Source organism: Pelophylax lessonae (assembly GCF_965119305.1).
Source record: "Pelophylax lessonae genome assembly, chromosome: 7".
Lineage (NCBI taxonomy): Eukaryota > Metazoa > Chordata > Amphibia > Anura > Ranidae > Pelophylax > Pelophylax lessonae.
The window spans coordinates 208,072,287-208,098,858 of record NC_138774.1 but is presented as its reverse complement, the minus strand read 5'-3'; the positions used below and the strand labels follow the sequence as shown (position 1 = coordinate 208,098,858).

Here is a 26,572-nt window from a genome sequence, read left to right as displayed (position 1 = left end):
CTGATGGAGAACTACAAGTATCAGCACTGACCTCCCTCTGTGTGTACCCGGCGAACGGACTAAGCACGACTCACCAACTCCCACTCTGCAATTTCCAGGTCCCGAGAAAGCAGAGACGCAGCTTGATGACATCATGACCCAACACAGCGCTGCGTTCCACGCCTCGCTCCAACAACTCGTCCCCAGCGGCGATTGGTCGCTGGTTCGCCAAAGAGAGTAAACCTGCCACGTCACGTGACCCGCCTTCTTAAAAGGGCAATGACCGCATCTTTACGCCTTCCCTGACAGAATGGAGGAATATGTGCGGGAACCATGGTAACCTGGGCATTATGGGAGTTTTCTCTATTTTGTACGAATTGTGGGTGCGGTTGAGGGGTGCTGGGACTACCCAGCTGAGCTCTGTGGGAGGTTTAATGTCAACATGGCGCACAGCATGCTGGGAGGTTGGCTTTAGAAGCAGAGAATTCTGGGGGTCAATGCTTTCTATAGGTCAGGGGCAAGGCATGCTGGGGGATGCTATGATGTTGGCCAGTTGTGGACAGCATGGTTGTTGGTGACCCCTCTGGGAATTTTCCCCCCATGTTTACCACTTTTGTACTTTTTACCCCCTAGGCCATTTTTTGCTTTAACTGACACTTGTGCGGTCGTGCATCGCAGTACCCAAATAATTTTCCTGTCCTTTTTTTCCCCACAAATAGAGCTTTCTTTTGGTGGGATTTGATCACCTGTGCGGTTTTTATGTTTTGCGCTATAAACAAAAAAAGACAGACAATTCTGAAAAAAAAAAACTTTCTGCTATATAACATTCCCAATATAAAAAAAAAAAATTAAAATCTAATTTTTTCATCATTTTAGGCCAATGTGTATTCTGCTACATATTTTTGGTAATAAAATCCCAATAAGTGTATTTCTCTTATGTCCTCCGACAGTCGCCGCCTCTTCATATTCGTCACTATGGGGTTATTGACCTTTTCTCCGTAGGAGTAGCTAGGCAACAGAATATGTCAATATTAAAGCTTTTAGCATATCCCACCCCCAGGGGGTGGTCCCCTCAGTCAATACCCTCCTGCTTCCTGTATCCATACCTCAGTTTCATTGTCTAGATATCAGGAGTAGCAGGCTGTTTCTGTGCTGGGGCTTTTTGTCTCAGCCTTTATCTTCTTTTTGATTTTATTTGAGTGTTTTTCTCTCTCTTTACTTAGCTGTTAATTTTTTCAGCGTTAGTTAGTTCTTCTGATGAAGAGGATCGTGCGGGCTGGGTCTCGGGCTGGCCCCCCTGGTCGCAGGTTGTGGGCCAGTGGCTTCCCAGCCAGCCATCGAGCGTTCAGTCAGGTTTTTTCCTGGCATGTGTGAACGACCCATCCCTGTTCGCTGCAGGGATGCTGCGGTGAGGTGGCTACCTCACTGGACGCCATGCGGTTTCGCACCCCAGTTCTACTGCCTCCTGGCTGCGACTCTCCCTGTCTTTTGTGCAGCGGCTTAATCTCTTGGGCGGGCTCCCCACGCCGTTCGGAAGGTAAGTGTACTCTGTGTGGGGACCTGTCTGTTTTAGTGGGTGTCAGTCTAGGACTGTGTAACCCTGCTTTTCTGTACACACTATTGGGCTCCCTGTCTGGTTTGCTGCCTTCTGTGGGCTGCAAGGAGGGGGGCCATCCTGCACTGTGCTGTGTTGCAAGCGGTGTATTTTCTCTGTGTGACATGCTGTATGCTGTGGGGCATGATGTGAGACATGTTTATGCATACATGCGGCGGCCGCTGCTGCGGTCCGCCATTTTTTTATTATTAGCATATGCTGGCCATTGCTGTGTGAGGCGAGCGGCGTTTTTGGCGCCAAGCGCCGCCATTTTGGCGGCGGTCGCTCAGACCACATGTCAGCGCTGTATGCTCTGCCTTTTGCAGTCCCCCACCGGCGGCCATGTGTGTGGAGCCTTCCATAGGCTTTATAGGAGCGGTCTGTGTTACATCACTTCCTTTGCCCTGAGACCAGCGATCGATGCAGCAGCCTGAGGGATCTCTCCAGGTTTACCTTCCTTATTCCTGTATTTCTTGCCTAAGTTTTTTGTACTTCTCCCTGTGGGGGTCGGTGTGTGCTGTGTGTGTGTGTGTGTGTGCGGGGGGGGGGGGGGGGCTACGCTCGCCGCGCTCTTAAAGGGGCAGTACCCCTTTTTTTCCTGCAAACTTTTGGGGCATGGATTCTCAGGAAAGCAAATTTCCTCCCACTTTAGTGGGGGGCCAAGGGTCTGCTGCTTCCCCCGAGGGGGGGCGACTTGGCTACCATTGTGGCTAACCTAGCTGCTCAGGTGCAGATGCTTGTGGCTGCTCAATCCACAAAACGGCCCAGAGTTTCAATTTCCTCTGATTCAGAGGGTGATGGTGATGGGGCTGCTATGGCTGGGGTCCCCTTATTGGGGTCCCGTTCGTCCCTGGACTTTGTAGGGTCGGAAGGAGAGGCAGAGGTTGAAGGGGTTGAAGATTCCCCCCCTGGCTCGTCTGAAGAGCTTGCAATCATGGATGAATTGGTTGCTTCTATCAAACAAACGCTGCATTTGCAGGATGAACCATGTCCTCCTGCTGTCCTGGCTTCTTATGGGACGCAGCGGAGACGCAAATCATCGCAGGTTTTTCCTTGCACTGAGGATTTTCAGCGCGCTGTTAGTGAACAATGGCGCAATATAAGGAAGCCTTTTGCTGTGCCAAGTAGGTTCAAGCTGCGTTACCCTTTCACGCCCATCACTGATGAACGTTGGTGTGTGCCGCCTCCGGTGGATCACGCGGTGGCGGTTTTGAATAAATCTACTGCGATTCCGGTAGAGGATACCCCGGTGTTCCGGGATCCCACGGACAGGAGACTGGAGTCTCTTGCCCGCCATACTTACTCGGTTACCGGTTCCATGCTAAAAGCTATTTTTGCTTCCCTTATGGCAGCTCAGGCTGTCGCAGATTGGACGCAGGTGCTCAGGCGCGTCCTGGTGGCTGATTCTGCCCCGCCGACAACGTTCGCTATGGTGGATCAAATTCATCAGGGTGTCATGTATTTGTGTGATGCGGACTTAGATGTAATCCCTTTGGCTGCACGTGTGCACAGTGTGGCGGTATTGACACGCCGCTTGATTTGGCTGAAATGTTGGTCTGTGGACCAATCTTCTTGCAAAACTTTGGCTAATCTGCCCTATACGGGATCTCGCCTTTTTGGCGACTCCCTGGATACGCTGATAAAGGGGATCTCTGGGGGTAAGAGCACGCTCTTGCCCCAGTCTCACAAGGCTAAGGGTGCTCAAGGTAAAAAGCATGCTTTGTTTAGACCCTCTCAGGGGTCCTTTCGTGCCTTTCGGTCGCACTATAAGGGCAAACCATTCAAAGGTCAAGGCTCCCAAAAGATGCCGTGGACAGGTAAGCAGAAGTCCAGTCAGTCCGGGTCCGCTGCCCATAACAATGCGGCCTGAAGGGGCGCCCTCACCCAGTTCTGGGGTGGGGGGACGTTTGCTCGGTTTTCTTCAACCCTGGCTGGCCCGCGTTCGGGACAGGTGGGTTCAGGAGATCGTTCGGTCCGGTTACAAGATCAAGTTTCTCTCTCGGCCGGCGAGCAGATTTTTTCCCTCAAATCTTCAACTGTCTCCGGAGCGTTTGCGAGATCTGCACCTGGCGGTGCGGGACCTGCGGGCTCAGGGAGTGGTGGTTCCGGTGCCTCATCGGGACAGATTTCGGGGGTTTTATTCAAATCTGTTCACTGTGCCCAGGAAGGAGGGCAAGGTACGTCCAATTCTGGACTTAAAAGCTCTGAACCGCTTTGTGCGGGTTTGCAAGTTCCGCATGGAATCCCTGCGCTCGGTGGTGGCTGCTCTGGTTCCGGGAGAATTCATGGCATCCATCGATTTGAAGGATGCGTACCTTCACATCCCCATTTTCGAGGGTCACCAGAGGTACCTTTGATTCGCCATTGCGGAGGATCATTACCAATTCGTGGCGCTACCTTTTGGTCTCGCCTTGGCTCCGCGGGTGTTCACCAAGGTGCTTGCACCGGTTCTGGCTTTATTGAGAGCCCAGGGCATCTCGGTCCTGGGGTATCTGGACGACATTCTGGTTCGGTCTGCGACCAGTCAGGGTCTGGTGCAAGACTTGTCCGTCACGATGCAAACTCTACAGGAGTTTGGTTGGACGATAAACTTTCCGAAATCGACGCTGTGCCCGTCGGTTCGTCTTCCCTACCTGGGAATGATCCTGGACTCTGTTCAGGCGAAGGTCTTCCTGCCGGAAGACAAGCTCAGGACGCTTCAGGAAGAAGTACGGTCTCTCCGGGACGTTCCGTGCTCGTCCCTCCGGACAGGCATGAGGTGTCTGGGATTGATGGTCTCGGCTTTCGAGGCGATTCCCTTTGCCCAGTTTCACACGAGGGGTCTCCAAGCGGAGATCCTGTCCAGGTGGGACGGGCGACCGCAATCTCTGGATCTTCAGATCTCGTTGAGTCCTCGCACCAGAAGGGATCTTCTGTGGTGGCTACAGTCCCCGGCGGTGTCGGGGGGCAAGTCTTTTCGCCCTCTTTCGTGGACGGTGATCACCACGGATGCCAGCCTGTCGGGCTGGGGTGGTGTTCTGGGCGTTCTGTCCGCCCAGGGTACTTGGTCGGAGGGGGAATCCTCCCTTCCGATAAACATTCTGGAATTGCGGGCGATAAATCTCTGCCTTCGACGTTGGACGGACAGACTTCAGGGCCGTCCGGTTCGGGTGCAGACGGACAATGCCACAGCGGTGGCCTACATCAACCACCAAGGGGGCACCAGGAGTGCCCGAGCGGCTCGGGAGGTGGCCGACATTCTGTCTTGGGCCGAGACGCACGTCCCGGCGATCACGGCGGTTCACATTCCGGGGGTGGAGAACTGGCAGGCGGATTATCTGAGTAGCCAGACCCTGGACCAGGGGGAATGGTCGCTCCACCCGGATGTCTTCCAGATGTTGTGCGCGAAGTGGGGTCTTCCAGATGTGGACCTGTTCGCGTCTCGTCTGAACAACAAGGTTGGAAGGTTCGTGGCACGGACGCGCGATCCTCGGGCAGACGCGTCGGACGCGTTAGTGGCTCCGTGGCATCAGTATCGACTGATGTATGCATTCCCACCGATTCAGTTACTATCCAGGTTCCTTCGCAGGTTGGCCTCGGAACCGCTCACAGTGATTCTGGTGGCGCCAGACTGGCCTCGCCGGTCTTGGTACGCAGACCTCGTGAATCTGGTGGTCGACGCTCCATGGCGTCTGCCTCTTCGAGAAGATCTTCTGTCTCAAGGACCGATATTCCATCCTGCTTTACAGTCGCTGGCTTTGACGGCCTGGCTGTTGAAACCGAAGTCCTGAGGGATAGGGGTCTCTCCCCGGAGGTCATTCATACTTTGATCAACGCTAGAAAGACTTCTTCGGGGAAGGTTTACTACCGTACTTGGAAGGCCTATTTTGCCTGGTGTAAGTCCAGGGGGTTTTCCCCTCGCTCATACTCGGTGTCTAGGGTGTTGTCTTTCCTTCAAACGGGTGTGGATCAGCGTTTGGCGTTGGCCACGATTAAGGGTCAGATTTCTGCGCAGGCTGTTCTTTTTCAACGTCCTGTGGCGTCTAACTCTTTGGTTAGCACTTTTGTTCAAGGGGTGCGACACCTGGTCCCTCCTAGGAGGGAGCCTTTGCCTCCATGGGACTTGAACCTCGTTCTGTCCGTGTTGCAACATGCTCCCTTTGAAAAGATCAGGGAGATCTCGTTGTCTCTGTTGTCCAAGAAGGTCGCTTTTTTGGTGGCGATCACTTCGGCTCGCAGAGTGTCGGAGCTGGCAGCCTTGTCCTGCAGGTCTCCGTATTTGGTGATTCACTTGGATAAGGTGGTCTGGCGACCTAACCCTTCTTTTCTTCCGAAGAGGATCTCGGAATTTCATCTCAATGAGGACATTGTCTTGCCCTCACTTTGCATGAAGCCTAAGCATCCGAGGGAGGTGGATTTACATTCCTTGGATGTTGTTCGGGCGATCAGGGTTTACTTGTCAGCGACTAAATCCTTTCGCAAGACGGATTCTCTATTTGTCCTTCCTGAGGGGCCTCGGAAGGGCTAGGCGGCGTCGGCTTCTACCATCGCCAAATGGATCAGACAGACTATTGAGCAGGCATATGTTTTGAAGGGAAAAGTTCCCCCTATGCCTGTGAAGGCGCACTCTACCAGATCTCTGAGTACGTCTTGGGCCTGTCATCATCGAGCTTCTGTGGCCCAGGTGTGTAAGGCGGCGACTTGGTCGTCCGTTCACACCTTCTCAAAGTTCTATAAAATGGATGTTCAGGCATCGGCAGATGCTTCCTTTGGCCGCAAGGTTCTTAGTGCGGCAGTACCTTAGGGTCCCTTATTTTTGGGCCCTTTGGCTGTTTGGGATGTTTTTATCCCAAGGTTATTTGTTCTTCATGGGTTGTTGCTCCTGTTGAGCAAAGTTTTTTTTCATGCTACCCAGCTGGTTTCCTTCCTTTGGTAAGGTTCCTTTCTCTAATGTGGGTCCTGCGTTGCCTTAGGCGCGGCTGCGTTTCCCACCCCTCATGTATGCACTGCTTTGGGACGTCCCCATAGTGACGAATATGAAGAGGCGGCGACTGTCGGAGGACGTAAGAGAAAACGGAATTTTTGTAAAATCTTACCTGTAAAATTCCTTTCTCTGAGTCCTCCGACAGTCGCCGCCCCCGCCCCTTTGTTTATGTACTCTACTGCTGTTCTACTGAAACTGAGGTATGGATACAGGAAGCAGGAGGGTATTGACTGAGGGGACCACCCCCTGGGGGTGGGATATGCTAAAAGCTTTTAATATTGACATATTCTGTTGCCTAGCTACTCCTACGGAGAAAAGGTCAATAACCCCATAGTGACGAATATGAAGAGGCGGCGACTGTCGGAGGACTCAGAGAAAGGAATTTTACAGGTAAGATTTTACAAAAATTCAGTTTTTGATGGGTTTTCGCAAAAGTAGGGGAAAGATATATGTCATTTTTATTTATTTTACTAGTAATGGCGGCGATCAGTGATTTTTAGCGGGACTGCGCCATTGCAGTGGACAGATGGGACACCTAACTGCCATTTTTGGAGGATACCAGTGACATTACTACAGTAATCAGTGCTAAAAATATGCACTGTTACTGTAATAATGACACTGGCAAGGAAGGGGTTAACCTAGGGGTGATAAAAGGGTTAAATGTGTCCCTAGGGGGTGCTTTATAACTGTATGGGGGTTGGGCTTGCTGCATGAATACAGAGACCTGTGATCCTAAATGAGAGGAACACAGGATACCTGTGTTTATAACTGACAGAACAGCGGTCTGCCATGTTCTGTTTCCACAGGGAGCGATCGCTTTTTTCACTTTTGCTGTTTAGTTTTTGTGTACTGCACCACGGGCTCAAAGAAAAATAAAAATAATCCCTGAACCATAGTAGGCATGCAGCCAGTGATGTTGGGATTGCTGTCCTCCAAGGTTAATGACCCCAGAGCCTTCTCCTTTAAAAACAAGTCAGTAGAGATGAGCTAGGGGATCCTCCGAACTTTGTGCTCTTTTTATAAATCAGTCAGCTACAGCTTGGCCATTCCCACCCCTTTGTTTATGTTGTGGGGTGCAAATGACCCGGCTGCAGCTCATAAAATTTAAAACAAAAGCACAAGGTTGGAAGACACTGCGACAAAATGTGGGCAGAACTCACACCCAGCGCAGGAGTGATCACAAGGGTTCTTTTATTCAGAAATCAGGCCAACAGAGAATTGGACAAGGATATGTTCACAAGGACTGTACAAGCACAGACAGGAAATCAGGGCAATCTGGCACAACAAGGGTCAAATCCAGTAATCCGTGCACAGCAGGGTAGGCAGCTATGTAGCACAGCATGGACTAAGTCCAGCACACAGGGCAGTAATCTGGGCACAGCAGAGTAGATAGCAATGTGGCAGAGCAAGGGCTATGTCCGTCACACAGGGCAGTAATCTGGGCACAGCAAGGAAAGGTAGCAATGTGGCAGAGCAAGGGCTATGTCCGTCACACGGGGCAGTAATCTGGGCACAGCAAGGAAAGATAGTGATGTGGCAGGGCAAAGGCTATGTCCATCACACAGGGCAGTAATCGTGGCAGAGCAAGGGCTAAGTCCAGCACACAGGGCAGTAATCTGGGCACAGCAAGGAAAGGTAGCAATGTGGCAGAGCAAGGGCTATGTCCGTCACACGGGGCAGTAATCTGGGCACAGCAAGGAAAGATAGCGGTGTGGCAGGGCAAAGGCTATGTCCATCACACAGGGCAGTAATTGTGGCAGAGCAAGGGCTAAGTCCAGCACACAGGGCAGTAATCTGGTTACAGCAGGGTAGGTAGCAATGTGGCACAGCAAGGGTTAGGTCCAGCATAGCAGGGTAGGCAGCAATGTCGCACAGCAAGGGCTAAGTCCAGCATACAGGGCAGTAATCCGGGCACAGCAGGGTAGGCAGTAATATGGCTATCACAATCAAGGGTCAGGTTTGAAGACTATTTGCTATAGCAGTACCGGGACTACCACCGACCAGCAGGATAGGTACACAGGCAGTCAGGTGCGAAGTCTAAGTACTAACTGGTGTTCACCAGAGCTCCTGATGGTGTAGATGGATTTTGCTGCATTAGTACCAGGTTGTATTCCTCAGGATCACCCCATCAGGAGGTGAGCAAGCTGTTAGCAGATAAGCAGGTAAGGATCAAATAGAAGCGTAGTCAGTAAACAAGCCAAAGGTCAGTAACAAGTAGTTGCATGTTGGAATCAGACAGAAACGTAGTCGATGAATAAGCCAAGGGTCTATAATGAGTGGTAGCAATATATGGACGGCAGCAGGGAAGACAAGAGCGAGATACCGGCTGAAGAGAGCACAATAATCTGGCAAACAGGAAGTGCAGAGATATGGCTCAGGGTTGTCCAATAGATCAAACAGGGTGCTGTCCAGCATCTCCAGTAGCTCAGCGAGAAGAGTCATTGCCAGACACAGAAGAGGTCCCATGTTCAAGTCCAGGCCCTGACAGTGGCACAACAAGGGTGCTGGAGGTACAGCGGGCAGAGGTCCTTCCCAGGCCGATCGTTGGGTCCTAGAAGGTCCTGGCCACAGCTTCAGGATCACACAGGTTTTTCGCCTTCCTCTGGATCAACTGTGGGTATAGGATTGTGTATATGGCATTGTATGGTTGGGTTTTCTTTACTGTTTTTTGTTTTTTATTGGTTGAGCCAGATGGACTTGTGTCTTTTTTCAACCTAACTATGCAACTATGTAACCGCTCTAACCCACGTGTTGCAGTTCACTAAAACACGTGTCCAACTTCCCTACTATAAAAATAGTGCCTGTTCCCATCTGTAGTGCAGTGCGTTTTGAAAAATAGCGCATGTGTATTTTTTTCTGCTCTTTAGTGCATTGGAAGGTCCATAGAAGTCAATGGCAGCACATCAAAATGCATACAGTATAACGTGTTTTGATGGGTTGGTAACTGGTATTAACCCTGTCTATTCTAAATTTAAAAATGTATCAACATGCTTCAAAACACGTTGACACACAAAGAAAATCCACTTTGATGTAACACACCTGTCTAACTTGTGTGCAGACATAGATATAAAGGCTAAGTTTACCTTTAGGAACTTATTACATGTTACGTCCATTGTTTAGGGTGTTACATGTAACATGTTCCTAAGAACCCACTGCCCACCCCCAGACCCCCTCACTCCATGACAGCATGTTGGGTTTCCCCTCCTCCACAGCCACTGCCACATTTAAAATGATTGCAACTGTGTGGGGCTCTGTCTTCACAGCTGCATCATTCATTCATTGAGATCTGTGAATGAATGTCCTGTCTGTCACCACGGCACACAGACTTGTAGTTTTCCATGGACTACGATTGCAGTAATGGGCACACTCGTAGTCCATTGACATTTACATAGTAGGTGAGGTTGAATAAAGACAATAGTCCATCCAGTTCAACCTGTATACAGGTGTGTGTGACTGTAATCATCTCTCATACCCCTGAATGTTCTGATCCTTCATCCTTGAGATGTACGTCTAAGGGCTCTTTCACACAGTCCGCCTCCGTAGGCGGATCCGTGTTGCTCAGCGAGGTTTCGATCCGGCAGATGACAGCTCCGTCTCCACTTGCAGAGCGGAGAGGGAGGTGTCTCAGCCCCTGCTGCCCTCTATTGGGATCGGATGAGAGCGGACCGCCTGTCCACTCTCATCAGATCCGATCCAATTACTGAACAGATGGAAAAATAGGGTTTCCATCCGTCCAGATTTCGCAGACAGGATTGGATACGGATGGCAGCGGGTGTCAGTGGAGGTGTCTCCGCTGACATCCGCTACCCCATAGAGCTGCATGGAGGATCCGATCAGATCCGCCTAAAAAACTGAAAGGCGGATCTGATCAGATCGCCCGTGTGAAAGAGCCCTAAGTCTTTTGAAAGCCACCATACTTCCCGCAGAAACCACCTCTTGTGGTAGAGAATTCCACAATCTTGTAGCCCTAACAGTATAGAACCCCCCCCCGCGTTGCGTGAGGTTAAAACGCTTCTCCTCTAATCGCATTGTATGCCCTCGAGTCCTCAGCCCTTCGACCGAACAGCTTTTTTTCTAAGCTGAGATCACCATTGAGATATTTATAAATTGCTATCATGTCCCTTCTCAGGCGTCTCTTCTCCAGGGAGAATAAATCAAGCGATTGCAGACGCTCTTCATAGTTAAGGTCCTCCAACCCCCTAATCAGTTTAGTTGCTCTTCTCTGGACTCTCTCCAGCTCCAACACATCCCTCCTGAGGACTGGCGACCAGAACTGGACAGAATACTCCAGATGTGGTCGGACCAGAGTTTTATAAAGTGGAAGGATTATAGTCTTATCTCTGGAATACATCCCCTGCCGCTTGACATTCCATGCTATTGCTTAGTCTATCATCAACCAAGACTCCCAGATCTTTCTCCATTTTTGATTCCCCCAGAGGTTCCCCTCCTAAAGTGTATTGTGCTTTTATGTTTCTAGTCCCCAAGTGCAAAACCTTATACTTCTCCACATTAAACCTCATTTGCCATGTCGTTGCCCACTCCGTAATTTTGTCCAGGTCATTCTGTAGGATATCTGCTTCATGCTGTGCAGTTATTGCCCTGCCCAATTTTGTGCCATCTGCAAAAACTGATATCGAACTCCTGATCCCGTCCTCAATGCTGTTTATGAATAAATTGAACAGGGTTGGTTTCCTCTAGCTTTCTAAATGAAAGCCCATACTGAGGTACAGGCAGAAAGCTGGCAAAAGTTTCCGCAGGAGCCTGACTGTACCCACGATTCACAGATTGTGGGTGCAATGCTTTGCAGGCTCCTGTGGAAAAAAATATTAAATGCACTTTTTTTTTCCCCAGAAGGTGAACTTGGCCTTTATTGTTATTTTTTTACCCACAGGATCACAGACCTTCCGGGCAAAGCCTTAATCACCTTTTCTCAGTTTGCCACTTACTGTAAACTTATGGTTAGTAAACACCCCCCTAGGCTCACGCTTAACCCTTTGATCACCCCTGGGTTAACCCCTTCCCTGCCAATGTCATTATTACAGTAACAGTGCATATTTGTAGCACTGATTACTGTAGTAATGTCACTGGTACCCCCAAAAGTGTCAAAAATGTCAGTTAGGGGTCCGATTTTTCCGCCGCAATTTCGAAGTCCTGCTAAAAATCGCAGATTGCCGCCATTACTGGTAAAAAAAATGAAGCAAATAAAAATGACAAATCTTTCCCCTAGTTTGTAGACTCGATAACTTTTGCACAAACCAATCAAAATACATTTATTGCGATTTTTTTTTTTTTTTTTTTTTTAAATCATAAATAGGTAGCAAAATAAAATTGGCCTAAAAGGATGAACAATTTTGATTTTTAAATTTTTTTTTTATTTTTTTGGAATGTTATATAGCAGAATGTGAAAAATATTTTTTTTTTCAGAATTGTCGCTGTTTTTTTTGTTTATAGTGCAAAAAATAAAAATCGCACAAGTGATCAAATACCACCAAAAGAAAGCTTGATTTGTGGGGGAAAAAAGGACAATTTTGTGTCAGTACAGTGTTGCACAACCGCGCAATTGTCTGTTAAAGTAGTGCAGTGCTGAATCGTAAAAATCGCCTGGTCTTTAAGGGGGCAAATCCTTCTGGTCCAGAAGTGGTTAAAGTGATGGTAAAGGCAGAAGTTGTTTTATTGTAATGTATTCTATGCATTACGATAAAAAATCTTCTGTGTGCAGAAGCCCCTCTTAGCCCCCCTAATACTTACCTGAGCCCCATCTCTATCCAGCAATGTTGAAGAAGATACTCAGCTTCCTGGGACTCTCCTCCACGTTGTCTGAGACAGGAGCGCCATTGGCTCCCCCTGCTGTCCATCAAAGTCAGTGAGCCAATGAAGGGAGAGAGATGGGGGGGGGGGGGCTAGGCAGGGCTCCGTGACTGAATGGACACACGGATCTGCGGCTCGGCTCGGGTGCCCCCATAGCAAGCTGCTTGGTGGGGGGGGGGGGGGGGGAGTCGGCAGAAGGGAGGAACCAGGAGCACCCGAAGAGGGACCCAGAAGAGGAGGATCCAGGTTGCTCTGTGCAAAACCACTACACAGAGCAGGTAAGTATAACATGTGTTATTTTTAGGCAGAAAAAAGCGAGACTTTACAGGAATTCCTTGGGGACCCCCAGGTCACCAGAACTATTGTCCCCAATTGAAGATTTCCAATCTATTACTGCTCTGGGGACAATCCAAATATTGGGATTTTCTTTTACTTTCACTTTTAATGATAATTGGTAAACAGGACAAATAGAGAGCGTGAATCTGCCTAATGAGAAATGAAAACCTGGAAGGTGTTCTAATCCATCTCCACTCTATCTAAAACGAAAAGAAAGTTTTTTTCCTTTTGTGATATTTTAAAGGAGTTGTAAAAGCAGAAGGTTTTTTTTATCTTAAAGCCTTCTGTCTGTAGCAGCCAACCAGTGGCGGTTCTACATTAAATTGCCCCCCGGGCAAGACTCCCTCCCGGCGCCCCCCCCCCAAAAAAAAAAAAAATAACATAACATGACAACATAACAATAAATTCAGAGTGCCACAGCATTGCCCCCAATAAATGCAGAGTGTCACAGCATTGTTGCCCCCAATAAAAGCAGAGTGCCACAGCAATGCCCCCAATAAAAGCAGAGTGCCACAGCAATGCCCCCAATAAATGCAGAGCGCTACAGCAATGCCCCCTTTAATGCAGAGCGCCACAGCAATGCCCCCTTTAATGCAGAGCGCCACAGCAATGCCCCCTTTAATGCAGAGCGCCACAGCAATGCCCCCTTTAATGCAGAGCGCCACAGCAATGCCCCCTTTAATGCAGAGCGCCACAGCAATGCCCCCTTTAATGCAGAGCGCCACAGCAATGCCCCCTTTCAATGCAGAGCGCAACAGCAATGCCCCCTTTCAATGTATAGATGCCACAGCATTGCCCCCTTTAATGCAGAGCGCCACAGCAATGACCCCTTTCACTGTAGACAATGCCATACCAGAGTGCCACTTTACAATGCAGAGCGCCAGCGTCCCCCGCCCCGCGAGACCCATCCGTGCACAGCACTTACCTCACTTCTCTTCACGTCTCTTCAGTCCTCCCGCGGCGTCTCCTCCTCGGCCAATGGCATGAGGTTTGCCTTTCGGCCAATCAGGAAGCGGGAGGACCCGCTCCCTGATTGGCCAGGAGGAGGATCAGTGTGACAATAGCGAATTTTCATTCGCTATTGTCACACAATGGGCGGGCTCGGCGGGCTCGGCAGCGGTTTAAGGCATGGGCGAACGGGGCTCGGGCGGTCCGGTACCATTTGATCCATGGACCGGTACCGGTCCGCGGCCCGGGCATGCCGCCCCCCACGTGTTATGAAAAAATGCCGCCCTGTTGCCCCGTTCGCCCGTGCCTAAAACCGCCACTGCAGCCAACCCAGCACCCTCTAATACTTACCTGAGCCCCCTCTCTATTCAGCGATGTCCACGAGTACCTCGACCGTCCGGGACTCTCCCTTCTGATTGGCTGAGACACAGCCGCAGCGCCATTGGCTCCCGTGGCTGTCAGTCAGCCAATCAGGAGATAGGGGGCGGGGCCAAATGGCAGCTCCCTGTCTGAATGTAAAAAACGGAGCTGCAGCTCGGCTCGGGTGCCCCCATAGCAAGATGCTTGCTGTGCGGGCACTCAACAGGAGGGAGGGGCCAGGAGAAGCAAAAAGGGAACCAAGAAGAGGAGGATCTGGGCTGCCCTGTGCAAAACCAACTGCACAGAAGTAAGTATAACATGGTATTTATTTATTTTTTTAAAAACGAGACTTTACAATTACTTTAAAGAGGTTGTACACCGAGAAAATTTTTTTTCCTCTTCTTTACATCCTGAAAGAGAAACCCATAATGAGCTAGTATGCATCGCATACTAGCTCATTATGAAATACTTACCTTAGAACGAGCCCCCGCCGTGCCGTCCGCTTACCTGTATGACGGGCGACATGTATAGTCGCCCGTCTTCCGGGATCGCGGCATCCGGCCATCTGATTGGCCGGAGCCGCGGTGACGTCACTCCCGCGCACGCGCGCGGGAGCCGACGGTCACGGCACAGGGCTCTGAAGGAACGGCACGATCTGCCGTTCCTTCAGAGCGCATGCGCCAGTGACGTCACTGGCTGCATTAAAGGTAAATATCTCCTAAACGGTGCATGTTTAGGAGATATTTACAGTACCTATAGGTAAGCCTTAATATATGCTTACCTATAGGTACAACTTCCTGAGGAGGGTTTACTTCCTCTTTAATGAACCGAGGGCTCCTTCGCGCATGTGCGGGAGTGACGTCATTGCGGCTCCGGCCAATTGCAAAGCCAGAGCGCGTGAACCCATAAGAAGGAAGATGTTGGCCCCCTCAGCAGAGGCAGTGCGCTGTGGGAGGGCTCCGCTCGAAGGTATTTTATAATGTGCTAGTATGCGATGCATGCTAGCAATTGCCTTGAATGTGTTTTTTTTTTTTTTTTTTTTTTTTTTTTACAACCACTTTAAGCACTGAAACTTATAGTTCTATAATTTCTTTATTTATGAATGTAAAACTACGTATTTTTATTCTTTATTATTATATCTCTTCTCTTCTGCAGCCCATGGAGGATTGTGGATGATTGTGGCGGGGCTTTTACTATGGGCATCATCGGTGGAGGTGTGTTCCAGTCAATTAAAGGTTTTAGGAATGCCCCAATGGTATGTAGTTTTATCATTTATTTTATTTGTGATGTTTATTAAAATTGAAATGGGTGGGAAACCACAGATATTCCATGTTCAGCATGTTCTTTGCTTGTCAGGGAATGAGACATCGGTTCCGGGGCAGTGTTAACGCTGTGAAGATTCGCGCTCCTCAGATCGGAGGTAAGAGCCACGATTTGTGTAAAACTGCAATGCTAACCCTTATAAACTGTAGACTGAAATTAATTAGGTGTTTATTACAGGTATTTATATAGTGCAGATAATTTATGCAGCACTTTACATACCGTACATTCACATTAGTCCCTGTTCTCAAGGAGCTTACAATCTAAAGTCCCTATCTCACATACATACTGTAGGAAGATACACTATATTGTCAAAAGTATTAGGACGTCTGCCTTTACACACACATGAACTTTAATGGCATCCTAGTCTTAGTCCGTAGGGTTCATTATTGAATTGGCCCACCCTTTGAAGCTTTAATAGCTTTAACTCTTCTGGGAAGGCTTCCACAAGGTTTAGGAGTGTGTCTATGGGAATGTTTGACCATTCTTCCAGAAGCGCATTTGTGAGGTCAGCACTGATGTTGGATGAGAAGGTCTGACTCGCAGTCCCCGCTCTAATTCATCCCAAAGGTGTTCTATCAGGTTGAGGTCAGGACTCTGTGCAGGCCAGTCAAGTTCCTCCACTCCAAACTTACTCATCCATGACTTTATGGACCTTGCTTTGTGCACTGGTCCAAATCATTTGGTGGAGGGGGGATTATGGTGTGAGGTTGTTTTTCAGGGGTTGGGCTAGACCCCTTAGTTCCAGTGAAGAGAACTCTTAAGGCGTCAGCATACCAAGACATTTTGGACAATTTCATGCTCCCAACTTTGTGGGAACAGTTTGGGGGTGGCCCCTTCCTGTCCCAACATAACTGCGCACCAGTGCGTTCGAATACCTTTGACAATATAGTGTACAGTACACGCTCACACATAGGGCAAATTTAGATAGGGGCCAATTAATCGACCAGCATGTGTTTGGAGTGTGGAGGGGATTGCCATAGAAGCACAGGAAGAACATGCAAACTCCCTGATTGGGATTCATTGCACATTTGCAGTTATGTGATTCAGTACACCCAGTCAGACTGAGTGTCTGCACCAATCTGACAAGGCATCAATGGCAATTTATAGCAGTCCGGTGCCCTGTCCTTGGGCTTGCCAGAACCACATGCATCTTTTCTTGTGGCTTACATACTTTGAGTTGCTGGCCCAGAGCATGTATGCAAATCATGCAGTTCTGACTTTAAAATGCAGTGATTTTTTTTTTTCCTTTCTGGATAACAGATGGCAATTTTTAAAATCGCTATGGTGTTTTGTTATACATAATGGCCTACTTCTAAAACAATTGTGCAAGCTGAACAAAACCTCACCATATTTTTTTCAAATAGATTCATTTCTGTATCACTTGACTCCATCTTGTGGACGAAATGGGGCATAGTTTTCTGAAATACCTCAATGAGAAAAATACCTTATTTTGGCCACTAGTTGGAACTTATGATACAGGAATTAGTCTATTAGTAAAGGAAGGATAGATTTAATTTAGCTTGTATGAATGCTTATAACATTTGGCCAATGAATTAAATGGATTCTATAGTGTCCAGTGAAGTGCTTTTTAAATAAAATTTTCTTTCACGTGTTTTCCTTTCTAACTAGCACTTTGTGTTCTTCAATAGGCAGCTTTGCGGTATGGGGTGGCCTGTTTTCCACCATTGATTGCAGCTTAGTGAGGGTACGAGGGAAGGAGGATCCATGGAATTCCATCACCAGCGGAGCACTTACAGGAGCCATACTGGCCTCTCGAAGTAAGAAAACCAGCATAATGGCGATTTCTAAAACTTGTATGGCAAAAACCTTTTTATTTTGAAATGTATTTGTTTACCTTGTAGAATAGCAAAACTTGAAATGAGGAAACCCTTCAACCATTTGGTGTTCTTGCAGACACTTGAATTATGTCAGTATTATCGCATAGCTGCTCTCCAGTAGCTCATGGCTGCCATAAGGAAGCTGAATTCCAGAGGACAAAATAATTGGCGGGCATCCTGTGGATGTAAATCCACATACTTCTCACTAAGTTTGCTTGTTCACTGGCTTGAGGCTGGTGCCGAATGATAGATCTGCACCACAAAAAAGTAAAAACATGAAAACTGTTCCCGAAGGAAGAATGAGAAGTCCCAAAACCCTAGTTAATGATCTTTATAGAGAACCAGTCAGACAAAACTTTTTGTAACTTTGTATAGAGCAGTGATGGCGAACCTTGGCACCCCAGATGTTTTAGAACTACATTTCCCATGATGCTAATGCACTCTGAAGTGTTGTTGAGCATCATGGGAAATGTAGTTCCAATACCTCTGGAGTGCCAAGGTTCGCCATCACTGGTATAGAGCATTCAGGGATTAAATCCTGTGTCACATTTTAAATTTTTGTCTCTGACTCCACCAGCTAAATTTTTTCTTCATTTCATCTACCAGGGATATTTATACAAGAAATGGGTAAACCTGTAAATCCACTCTCAGGCATTAAATATATCCTAATGAAAAGCCATCTGCACAATATCCTGATATCAGATAAATCGTAACAGTATACTTTGAGTGCTGTGCATGTTGCCTTAAATGTGCATAAAAATATACCTTTATATCGGTGATACATAAAAACAAAAAAAAAGCAAAAGTGCAAACAATACTGTAAACATGAATGTGAGAGCTCAAAGAAATAGCAAGTTGGGGTACATGCACATGGACGATTTGGCCTGGTGCAAATGACAGCAGCAGGGGCACCTGTGAGTGGCTAGCTGCGACTGTCAAGCCCGCACACTTTGACAGCCATCCATGGTTGTTCGGACTGCCAGTGATTATCTGCAGAGATCACTGCTGAGCGCACTTCATGGACTGATTTTTTTCATAGCTATTTTCATTGAGGAATAGACTTACTTTATCTTTTAAACTTTTACGGTCATGTTTACAGTATTTTTTGCACTTTTGCACCTGTTTTTGCTTTTTTGGTTTTGATGTATCATATCTATGATGATGCACTAATATAAAGGTATATTCATATGCACATTTAAAGTGGTTTTAAGCCACTTGTAGGACTTTATATAATCCTGTTTGTCTCCTAAGCCTGTGTGCCTCTGTGTTTTATACTGTATATACCTGATTTCTGTGTGCTGCTCGGCGATCACATGAATGGCTGGCTCTCTCCTCTCCCCCTCTGACAGCTCCAGGGGGCGGGCCTAGATTCGCCTGCTAACATCACTTGGGAGGAGAGGAGGGAAGAGAGAGAGAGCGCCGACTGACGTGATCGCAGAGCAGCACACTGAAATCAGGTATATACAGCATTTGTTTTATAAAACACAGAGACAGAGGCACACAGGCATAGGAGACAAAAAGATTATATAACATATTAATAGTTATTTGAGCAGCAGGAGGGGCGGGTGGGCTGTGACATGGAGCTGACAGACAGGCAGGGAGTGAAGGGGGGAGGAGGACAGAGGAGGACACAGGAGAGCAGAGAGCAGGGCTGCAGATGACTGAGGCACGTACACTGACCACAGTGTCGGGGCTCGGCAGCCATGATACACTGTGGTCAGTGTACAGAGGAGAGGGTAGAAACTGGCAGGATCAGCCAGGTATTTTAGGTGATCGAAGGGGCCAAACGACACAGCACAAGCACTGTGCTATATAACATGCTTTAAGGGAACAGGATCAATTTTTTATTTTATTTTTTTAGGGTAACAAACGCTTTAAGGTGACGTGCACTTTTAAAGGGACAGTGAAGGAATAGCACAGCACCTGAAGTTTTTCACATATAACATACATGCCCTGTGAGCATCTCCAGGACAGGAAAGCACCAATAACATCGCTGTTCAAAGTACTAAACCCCCCCCCCCCCCAACTCTACAAAAAATATTTTGTATGAGTCTGTGTCCCCATTGGTGATATTTCCTATGACTTCCCCATCGAAATCTGTACTAATGAGACGAAAATCGGACATGTTTTGACGGTCGACAAAAATTATATAGCCTTCACACCAGGATTTTTTCGGTCGGTTGTCGGAAGCACCATACTAACAAGCCGAAAATCGGCAGATCGGTCGTCGGACTAAATTTCTCGGCCGAATTTCTTCTCGTGTGTACGGAGCTTAAGGCTGCATTCGCATGAGCGATTAGCCATGCTACAAATCCAAACGGCAAGAGTCTATTGATTCCTGCGGCTGGGATTGCCAGCTTTGTGCATATAGTATCAGCCATTGAACCCACACAGGCGATCCACAACTGTTCATGACTATTCACACAGCCAGCAATTACTTGCAGTGGTCGTGGCTTCATGCACACAAAGTGCGCCACTTCATGTGGGTCCCACAGCAATCATTGCAGGTAATCGCTGACTTTGTGAACTTTTCCTGAATAAGTGTAGCTGCCGACATCTATGCATTGTATAGGCTTAATGGCTGCAGCTCACAACTGGTAACCCAAGCATCAGGAATCAGTAGATTCGTATTGCTCTGATTTTCAGCATGGTTACATGCCTATGCAAATGCAGCCTAAGATAGCATAACAATTTTAGTGATTTGTAAGGGTTTGTTTTTATTTTATTAAAATAACAAACATGTTATACTTACCTGCTCTGTTCATTGGTTTTGCACAGAGCAGCTCCGATCCTCCTCTTCTCGGTTCCCCTGCCGGCGCTCCTGGCTCCACCCCCAAGCCAAGTATACCTATAGCAAGCTGATTGCTATAGGGGGCACTCATGTGTGCTTGCTTTCTTCTGAGCCCCGCTCGTCACTGGTTTTGATTGCTCCCACTGCTGTATCTGAGCCAATGAGGAGTAAGAGAGCCAAGACAGCCTCGGCTCTCTTGCACTTCGCTGGATCAGGTATGTATTTAGGAGGGGCTGCGGGAGGGAGCTGCATGCAGAAGGTTTTTCACCTTGCTGCATAGAATGCAGTAAGTTAAACCTTCTGTCGTTACATAAATTACATACTTTAAAGTTAGGAGAAATGATAAAAAATGGCAGTTCTTCAGTCCTCCATTTTAAAGTGGAACTCACCCAAAAGGAGAAGTTCCACTTGTTTGCATCCCCTCCCCCCCCCCTCCCACATTTGGCGATTTGAGCCGGAAGTTCACTCCCTCTCCTTCCCTGCAGCCTTCTGGGAGACTTCACAGGTCCCAGAAGACTATGGGACCATTCACAAGGCGCAGCTCGGCTCGCACATGCACAGTAGGAAATCGGTTGTGAACAGGCTTTACTGCCTTTGTTTCCCTTACTTGAGATGCCATGGCCTGTACCTGAAGCCAATTCAATTCGCTGGATCCCTGGATAGGTAAGTGTCTTCATATTAAAAGTCACCAGCTACAGTATTTGTAGCTTCTGACTTAATTTTTTGGGGGAGCCTAGAGCTCCTCTTTAACTTCTATAAATCAAATAAAAATGTACCTGCAAAAAGGGTATATATGCATTGAAACAAAAAGCATTTTTGTGACCTTTACAGGTCTCCTAAGATTTATTTTTATATAATTTTTTGTTCAGGTGGCCCTCTGGCAATGGTAGGCTCAGCCCTAATGGGAGGCATTTTGTTGGCTCTTATTGAAGGTGTTGGGATCCTCCTCACTCGCTACACAGCGCCGCAGTTTCAAAACCGTGAGTATACTACAAGTACATGAAACTGTCTGTATCTGCAGTGCAGCATAGGAATCCTATACATAGAGACAAATATACATTTGAAAACATTAGTGCTGTTAAAATGGGGAACACTTGATTCGCCCCCCCCCCCCCCCCCCACTAGGTCCTTACAGCAGTTTGGGACCCTGGCAGGAAGATTTCCATCTTACTCCTAGCAAAGCACTGACGAAATAAACTTGGCATTTCTGTTGCGCTACTGCACAGTCATTGGGTCAAGTAAGTTCTTTTTACACTCCTGTGGAGTATCCACTGGATGGCAGATGATGCATTTGTTTTTTAAACCATCTAATGGATTTTCAGTAGCGCTATATGGGAGAACTTGAAGATTAACTCAACTTTTGTGGGAATAAAATATAAAAACTAAAAAAAATTATAGCATATACCAGCCTTTTTCAACCAGGGTGCCTTGAGATTTCGTCAGGGGTGCCTGGATAAGATGCCTAAAAATTGCTCAAAAAATGTATACAAGTTAGCAGTTGGATTAAGCCTGCCTTTTAGTTACACAAAGCCACAAGTTTTTAGTTTGCACCATTTCAACCTTTCAGCCACCATCATCCTAACAAGCAGTGATGTCATCAGTGTTGATAAAAAGGGTGTTGCACAACATCCCCTGTTTGACCCTCACCTGCCCCTCTCTGTCAACAATGGGTTCACACTAGCTGAGTGATGGAGAGAGAAATTGAGAGAGAAGAGAAAATGAAGAATACTAGTTGGTACCTGTGTGCAAAAAATAATTTGCTTTGTAAGAATAAATCACCTCTAATGTTGGGTGTCCTACATGCATCTATGCTGCCGCATTATGTAAAACTATTAGTATAGTTTTTTACATTTTAGAATGTGGGGCCTAGAGACTATCCATAATTATATATATATATATATATATATATATATATATATATATATATATATATGTATATATGTATATGTGTGTATATATATATATATATATAATATAATATATATATAATGTGTATATATATGTAGCACCCTACAGGTAGGTGCTAGGTAAAAGTATAGTGGGCCTTGGCTGCCTAACAGCAGGGCCATGATTTCAGCTAGGCTGTCATGTCTCCCAGGTGTGTCTGCTGAGAGGGGAGTCTTTCCACTGGCTCCATGAGAGGATTCTCATTGGGCAGTGGAGGAAACCCAATCAGAGACACACTCAGGCCTGTATCTACCCCAGAAGGCAGATTATGCCGCAGAGGATTCTGGGAGTGGGTATAAGTTTGGAGGGAACGCATGATGCAAGGTCTTTGGCGGAAAGCAGAGTCCCAGGAGGGAGAGTACGGCTGTCTCTCCTCCTGTCTGAAGGATCGGGTGTCTCGGGTGGCGGCCTGGGAATCCAGAGAGTGCTAAGTTGAGCTGCACAGGGGATTTGGTGTGCTGAGGACCAGTGGAGGAAGAGGGGTTCAGTTCCAAGAAAGCCTGCCAAGGTCGTGAGTACTGTGAACTACCCCTGGGGGTCTGCTTAGTGTAGAGGGGACCATTCCAGTGAAGGTCCCAGGGATTCAGGAGTCAGCTATCTGTAAAGGGGGTGCCTAGCCAGAGGACCCTGAAGTGTAAAGGGGGCACCAGTGGTTGGGCCCTGAAGAGTCAGTGTACAGTGTGCAGTTTACAGGGTTAAGAGTTGCAGCAGCATAAGCAGTGACAAGGAGCTACCTCAGACAGTGAAGGGCTGGAGGGAGCTGTTCAGTGACTTTTGAGCTAAATAGAGTGTCAGGAGTCAAGAGTTCTTGACAGTTAACAAACAAGTTAAAGTCGAAGTTCTAGCTCTATTCAGCAAGTCAGTATCCTTAAGTGCCAGGAAGCGTTGGCCGGCATTCAGCTGGCGTTAAGACAGCGCCAACGGGCATTTTTCTGTACGGTGTCCCAGTTAAGCCTAGAAGAGCCAGAGGAGTATCCCACTCATTCCCTTCTCCCAACCCTAATATACAATAAACAAAACAAACCAAAGATGCCGGAATGGTAATTGTCTCAGTTCTCACACCTGGGTTCACAACTTAAATGTGTTGGAGGTGTTACTGGTAACAATGGCAGACCCACCTCAGGCCCAAGGACTGGAAATATTGCTACATATATAAATATATACAATTGCTACACAAGCCACGTTGTAATTTGATAATGTTAAAATAATTTTTTCCATTTCAGTCTGCAGTTCTGTGATTTTCTGTAAAAGTGTTATTATTATTATTATACAGGATTTATATAGCTCCACCAGTTGAAGCAATATGGCAACCTGGAGGTGTTCTGTATACAGTTGGTGTACAGAATGCCTCCAAAACTTCAAAAATTATTTTCCTGATTGAGTGAATAACTCTGCACTAGGATGCAGGTCACATTTTAGGCATACTCTGCAACAACAATGTCTTGGTGATATACTTCCTAAGTTCATCAGCTTATTATAATGAACCAGACTCCCCCCTTCAGAATCACTTTTCACAGAACATTGTCAAGCAGGTAGTAAACTGCAACAAAGTGTAAAGTCTAGTGACATGCTTAGCATAGCTGGAAAGCCTGTCTCAGGCTGGCATGCCTGTGCTGAAGATGGGATGGATGTCCAAGCCAGGGTTTAGAGTTGTGCTAGCCATGGAGAGTTGAAAGAGCTGACTGCTGAAAATGTATCCTACAAAAGTTCTTTCCATAAAAATGCACAGTCCTTAATGGTGGCCATAGATGGATTAAAATTTGGCATAGTTGGCAGGGACTGGCTGAATTTCAATCCATGTGTGGCTACAGCAATTGAACAGAAGTTGATCTACCTAGACTTCTGTTCAACCGCCCTGTCCAGTAAAAGCCACTCAGTCAGTAGCTGTAGCCAATGGCTGCAGTGCTGATATGTATATTATAATGGAGATGGGAATGGGAAGGGGTGGGGGGGTTAGAAATCTCCCCGCTGTCAGAATACAACAGCGCAGTGGGGAGGATTTCTCCATCTCGCAAATGTGTGGGGGAATTGGTTCAGGCTTATTCGTTGGCTGAACAAAAAAAACTGAACCAAGTCTGACCAGCTTGAACATGCAGGTTTGTGTACTGACTGAGCAGATGCCTTTTGGTGTTTAACCTTTTCTGGGTGAAAAACAATGTTGGTCAATGGGAATATTCCTGATTGTTTTCCATTCTTATTTGTTTTTGCTTGGACAGCGCCCAATCTTATGATATGTGGATAAGGCTATATTGTATATTTTATACCAAAACTACTGTTTTTAATGTTACGACCTACCAAAATACTACATTCAATTTGTGTTTCAACAATATAATTGTTCATAGTTCTAAGAGACTGCACATACTAGTGAGGGGTATGGTCAACATTAGATTTACCAACATTTCTAAAGGTTGTATCTAAACATTCCATTCAGTTTATATTGCATCAGGCAGGTCCTCAGATTCCATATCGGTTGGTAAATCTTACCTTACATATAGCATTCTGTAAAATCTCCTTTAGATTTACTAATAACTATGTAATATGAGGACCTACCTTACCATCCATTCAGTTTGTGTCCAGTCAGGCAGGGATTTTCACTACATAGTTGGTAAATCTAAATGAGATTGGAGATTGTACAGTTAGTACCTGATGGTGAAATGAACTGCCTGGTTGTAATATATAGCTATTGGTAAGCTTGCCTATGTAACATTTGGAATGTGCAATATTTTAGCTTTACTAATAGCTATGTAATTTGAGGGCCTACCTGATTACATATAATTAGAATGGAATGTTTAAAGGGGACCTTTCAAAACATTGTTATTGGCAAATTTTATAGGAAGTTGTACAGTGATTGTATATTCATATAACGTATGTCATGCCTTAGGCCTCGTACACACTATCCGTTTTTTTTTTTTCCGTTCAACCCGCTGGCAAAAACTGACAGCTCCAGTCAGAGCCGATGTACTAACTATGCACTGTTAGTACAATGATCTCCCCGCTGAGCTATTGTGTTCTCACATCGGGAGTCGGTCAGCTGCTATTTTCCTGCATGCTAATCCGACAGAAGCCGGCCGAAGCTGGCTTCTATTGGAAAGACTGCCATAAACAGGGGCCGAATGTCGGACGGTTTTTATTGAACAGGCATTTGGCCCATGTGTACTAGGCTTTAGAGACAGAATCCATTTCCAAAATCACAGTTTTAAAGCCGTTGCTGAAATAACATGAAACCTGACCCCCGGGAACAATGGGAAAAGGTAAATAACAGATTTAACCATATTCCAACTGTGATTTGAAATCTAATTTCACCAAATAGGTAGACATACACATTAGCCTTTGGCGTTTGTCCCCAGTGTATTCTTTTTTAATAGATTTGTATCATTGTATCTGCTGTTCATTGTACAAACATCCTGAATGTGAAATATGGTGCTTTTCCCTTCATGTGTCACTCTCTCTGTTCTGCAGCCAACCCTTTTGGAGAGGAGCCAGGCAATGTATCACACTGACTGTGACAGCATGTACAGCGCCTGCTGAAGCTGTTACTGCGGCACTTCACCATCCCTGCTGCTGGCGGAAGAGGAGTATGGAGAGGGTGCTCACCAAATGTTCCTATTCTTTGTTAGAAATAAACAATCTTCCTAGGAAAGCTGTGAGCTCTGTACTATGTTCTGCTAGAAGCTGTAACACTACATACTGTAGCTGCTCATACACATTCGTGCTTCTCCAGAAAGTCAACAACCAGGCCTCTGTTTCACGTTCAGTTTGGTGTAATAGCAATTCTGATGGTCTGCTATGAGTTAATGTACTTTTTACATTTTCAACCATTGCATTGCTTACAGCCCAACTTTAGCCAAAATGTTTTTTGTTTTATTTTTGTTCATTATAGTTTTAAAGCTTCTGTCAGATAATTATTACTGCCTGGTCCCTTTTGGAGACATCTCAGACTTCCTTACTCCTAAACCCCATACACACAGGACGTATGCCGGCCGACATTGGCCGGTTCAAAAAAAACTGGCCAACATTCAGCCTGTGTTTATGGCACCCTGTCTGACAGAAGTTGGCTGTTTGGCTGGCTCCTGTAGAACGAGCATGCTGGAAAACCAGCAGCCAACCGGCTCTTGATCAGTGCTGTCAGCCAGTAGGGGAGAGCGCTGATTGAAGTGTTCTGGCAGGGGGGCTGTCCCCCTGTTAGAACACAACAGCTCAGTGGGGGAGATCACTGTACTTAGTACAGGGGCTCCGACCGTAGCTGACAGTTTTTTTTTTTTTTTTTTCCTTCAACCCACTGGGTTGAACGGAAAAAAAACCTAATAGTGGGTACCAGGCTTTATGTTCTACTACTCTGTGTCCTTTTTGAAGGAATATTGGTTACATCCTGTCTTGGTGACCTCACAGGAAGTAAGGGAAAATATTTTCAATTGCTGCAGGAATGGCAAAACCGGACAGCGATTTTTTATTCTTTTTTGCTTTATCCAAAGCTAATAAAAAAAAAAAAAACTTTTGGCTGGAGTTTAAAGTAGTAATAAATGTTCAGCACTTAGTAGCCTAATGCTTTCCAGGAAAGCAATAAAAAATTGCCCAGAAAAGTTTTTGCTTGTATTTTTGCCCAACACCTTATGCTATGATGACCCACAGAACATTTGTGTGACTCTCAGGCTCTTGTATTGATTAGGGGAGCAATTTAGATGGTG

The 26,572-nt window shown here is 46.7% G+C and overlaps 2 protein-coding genes across 2 annotated transcripts in view; one reads left to right on the top strand and one right to left on the bottom strand.

The window, feature by feature from the left end:
- Window positions 1-26,572, bottom strand: part of PQBP1 (polyglutamine binding protein 1) — a 408,542-nt gene that overhangs the window by 21,859 nt on the left and 360,111 nt on the right. The window lies entirely within an intron of this gene.
- Window positions 173-25,527, top strand: TIMM17B (translocase of inner mitochondrial membrane 17B). Its single transcript, XM_082263788.1, has 6 exons — window positions 173-315; window positions 15,144-15,243; window positions 15,345-15,408; window positions 16,961-17,089; window positions 20,810-20,920; window positions 25,347-25,527. The coding sequence occupies exons 1-6, from the start codon at window positions 290-292 to the stop codon at window positions 25,385-25,387; spliced, it is 471 nt and encodes a 156-aa protein (XP_082119914.1). The 5' UTR covers window positions 173-289; the 3' UTR covers window positions 25,388-25,527.

What these genes read in the sequence shown, in the direction of transcription:
- TIMM17B (XM_082263788.1), top strand. Translation starts at nt 290, where the DNA reads ATGGAGGAATATGTGCGGGAACCATG. An exon ending in GAATATGTGCGGGAACCATG is followed by an intron (nt 316 to 15,143) that starts GTAACCTGGGCA and finishes TCTCTTCTGCAG; the next exon opens with CCCATGGAGGATTGTGGATG. An exon ending in TCGCGCTCCTCAGATCGGAG is followed by an intron (nt 15,409 to 16,960) that starts GTAAGAGCCACG and finishes GTTCTTCAATAG; the next exon opens with GCAGCTTTGCGGTATGGGGT.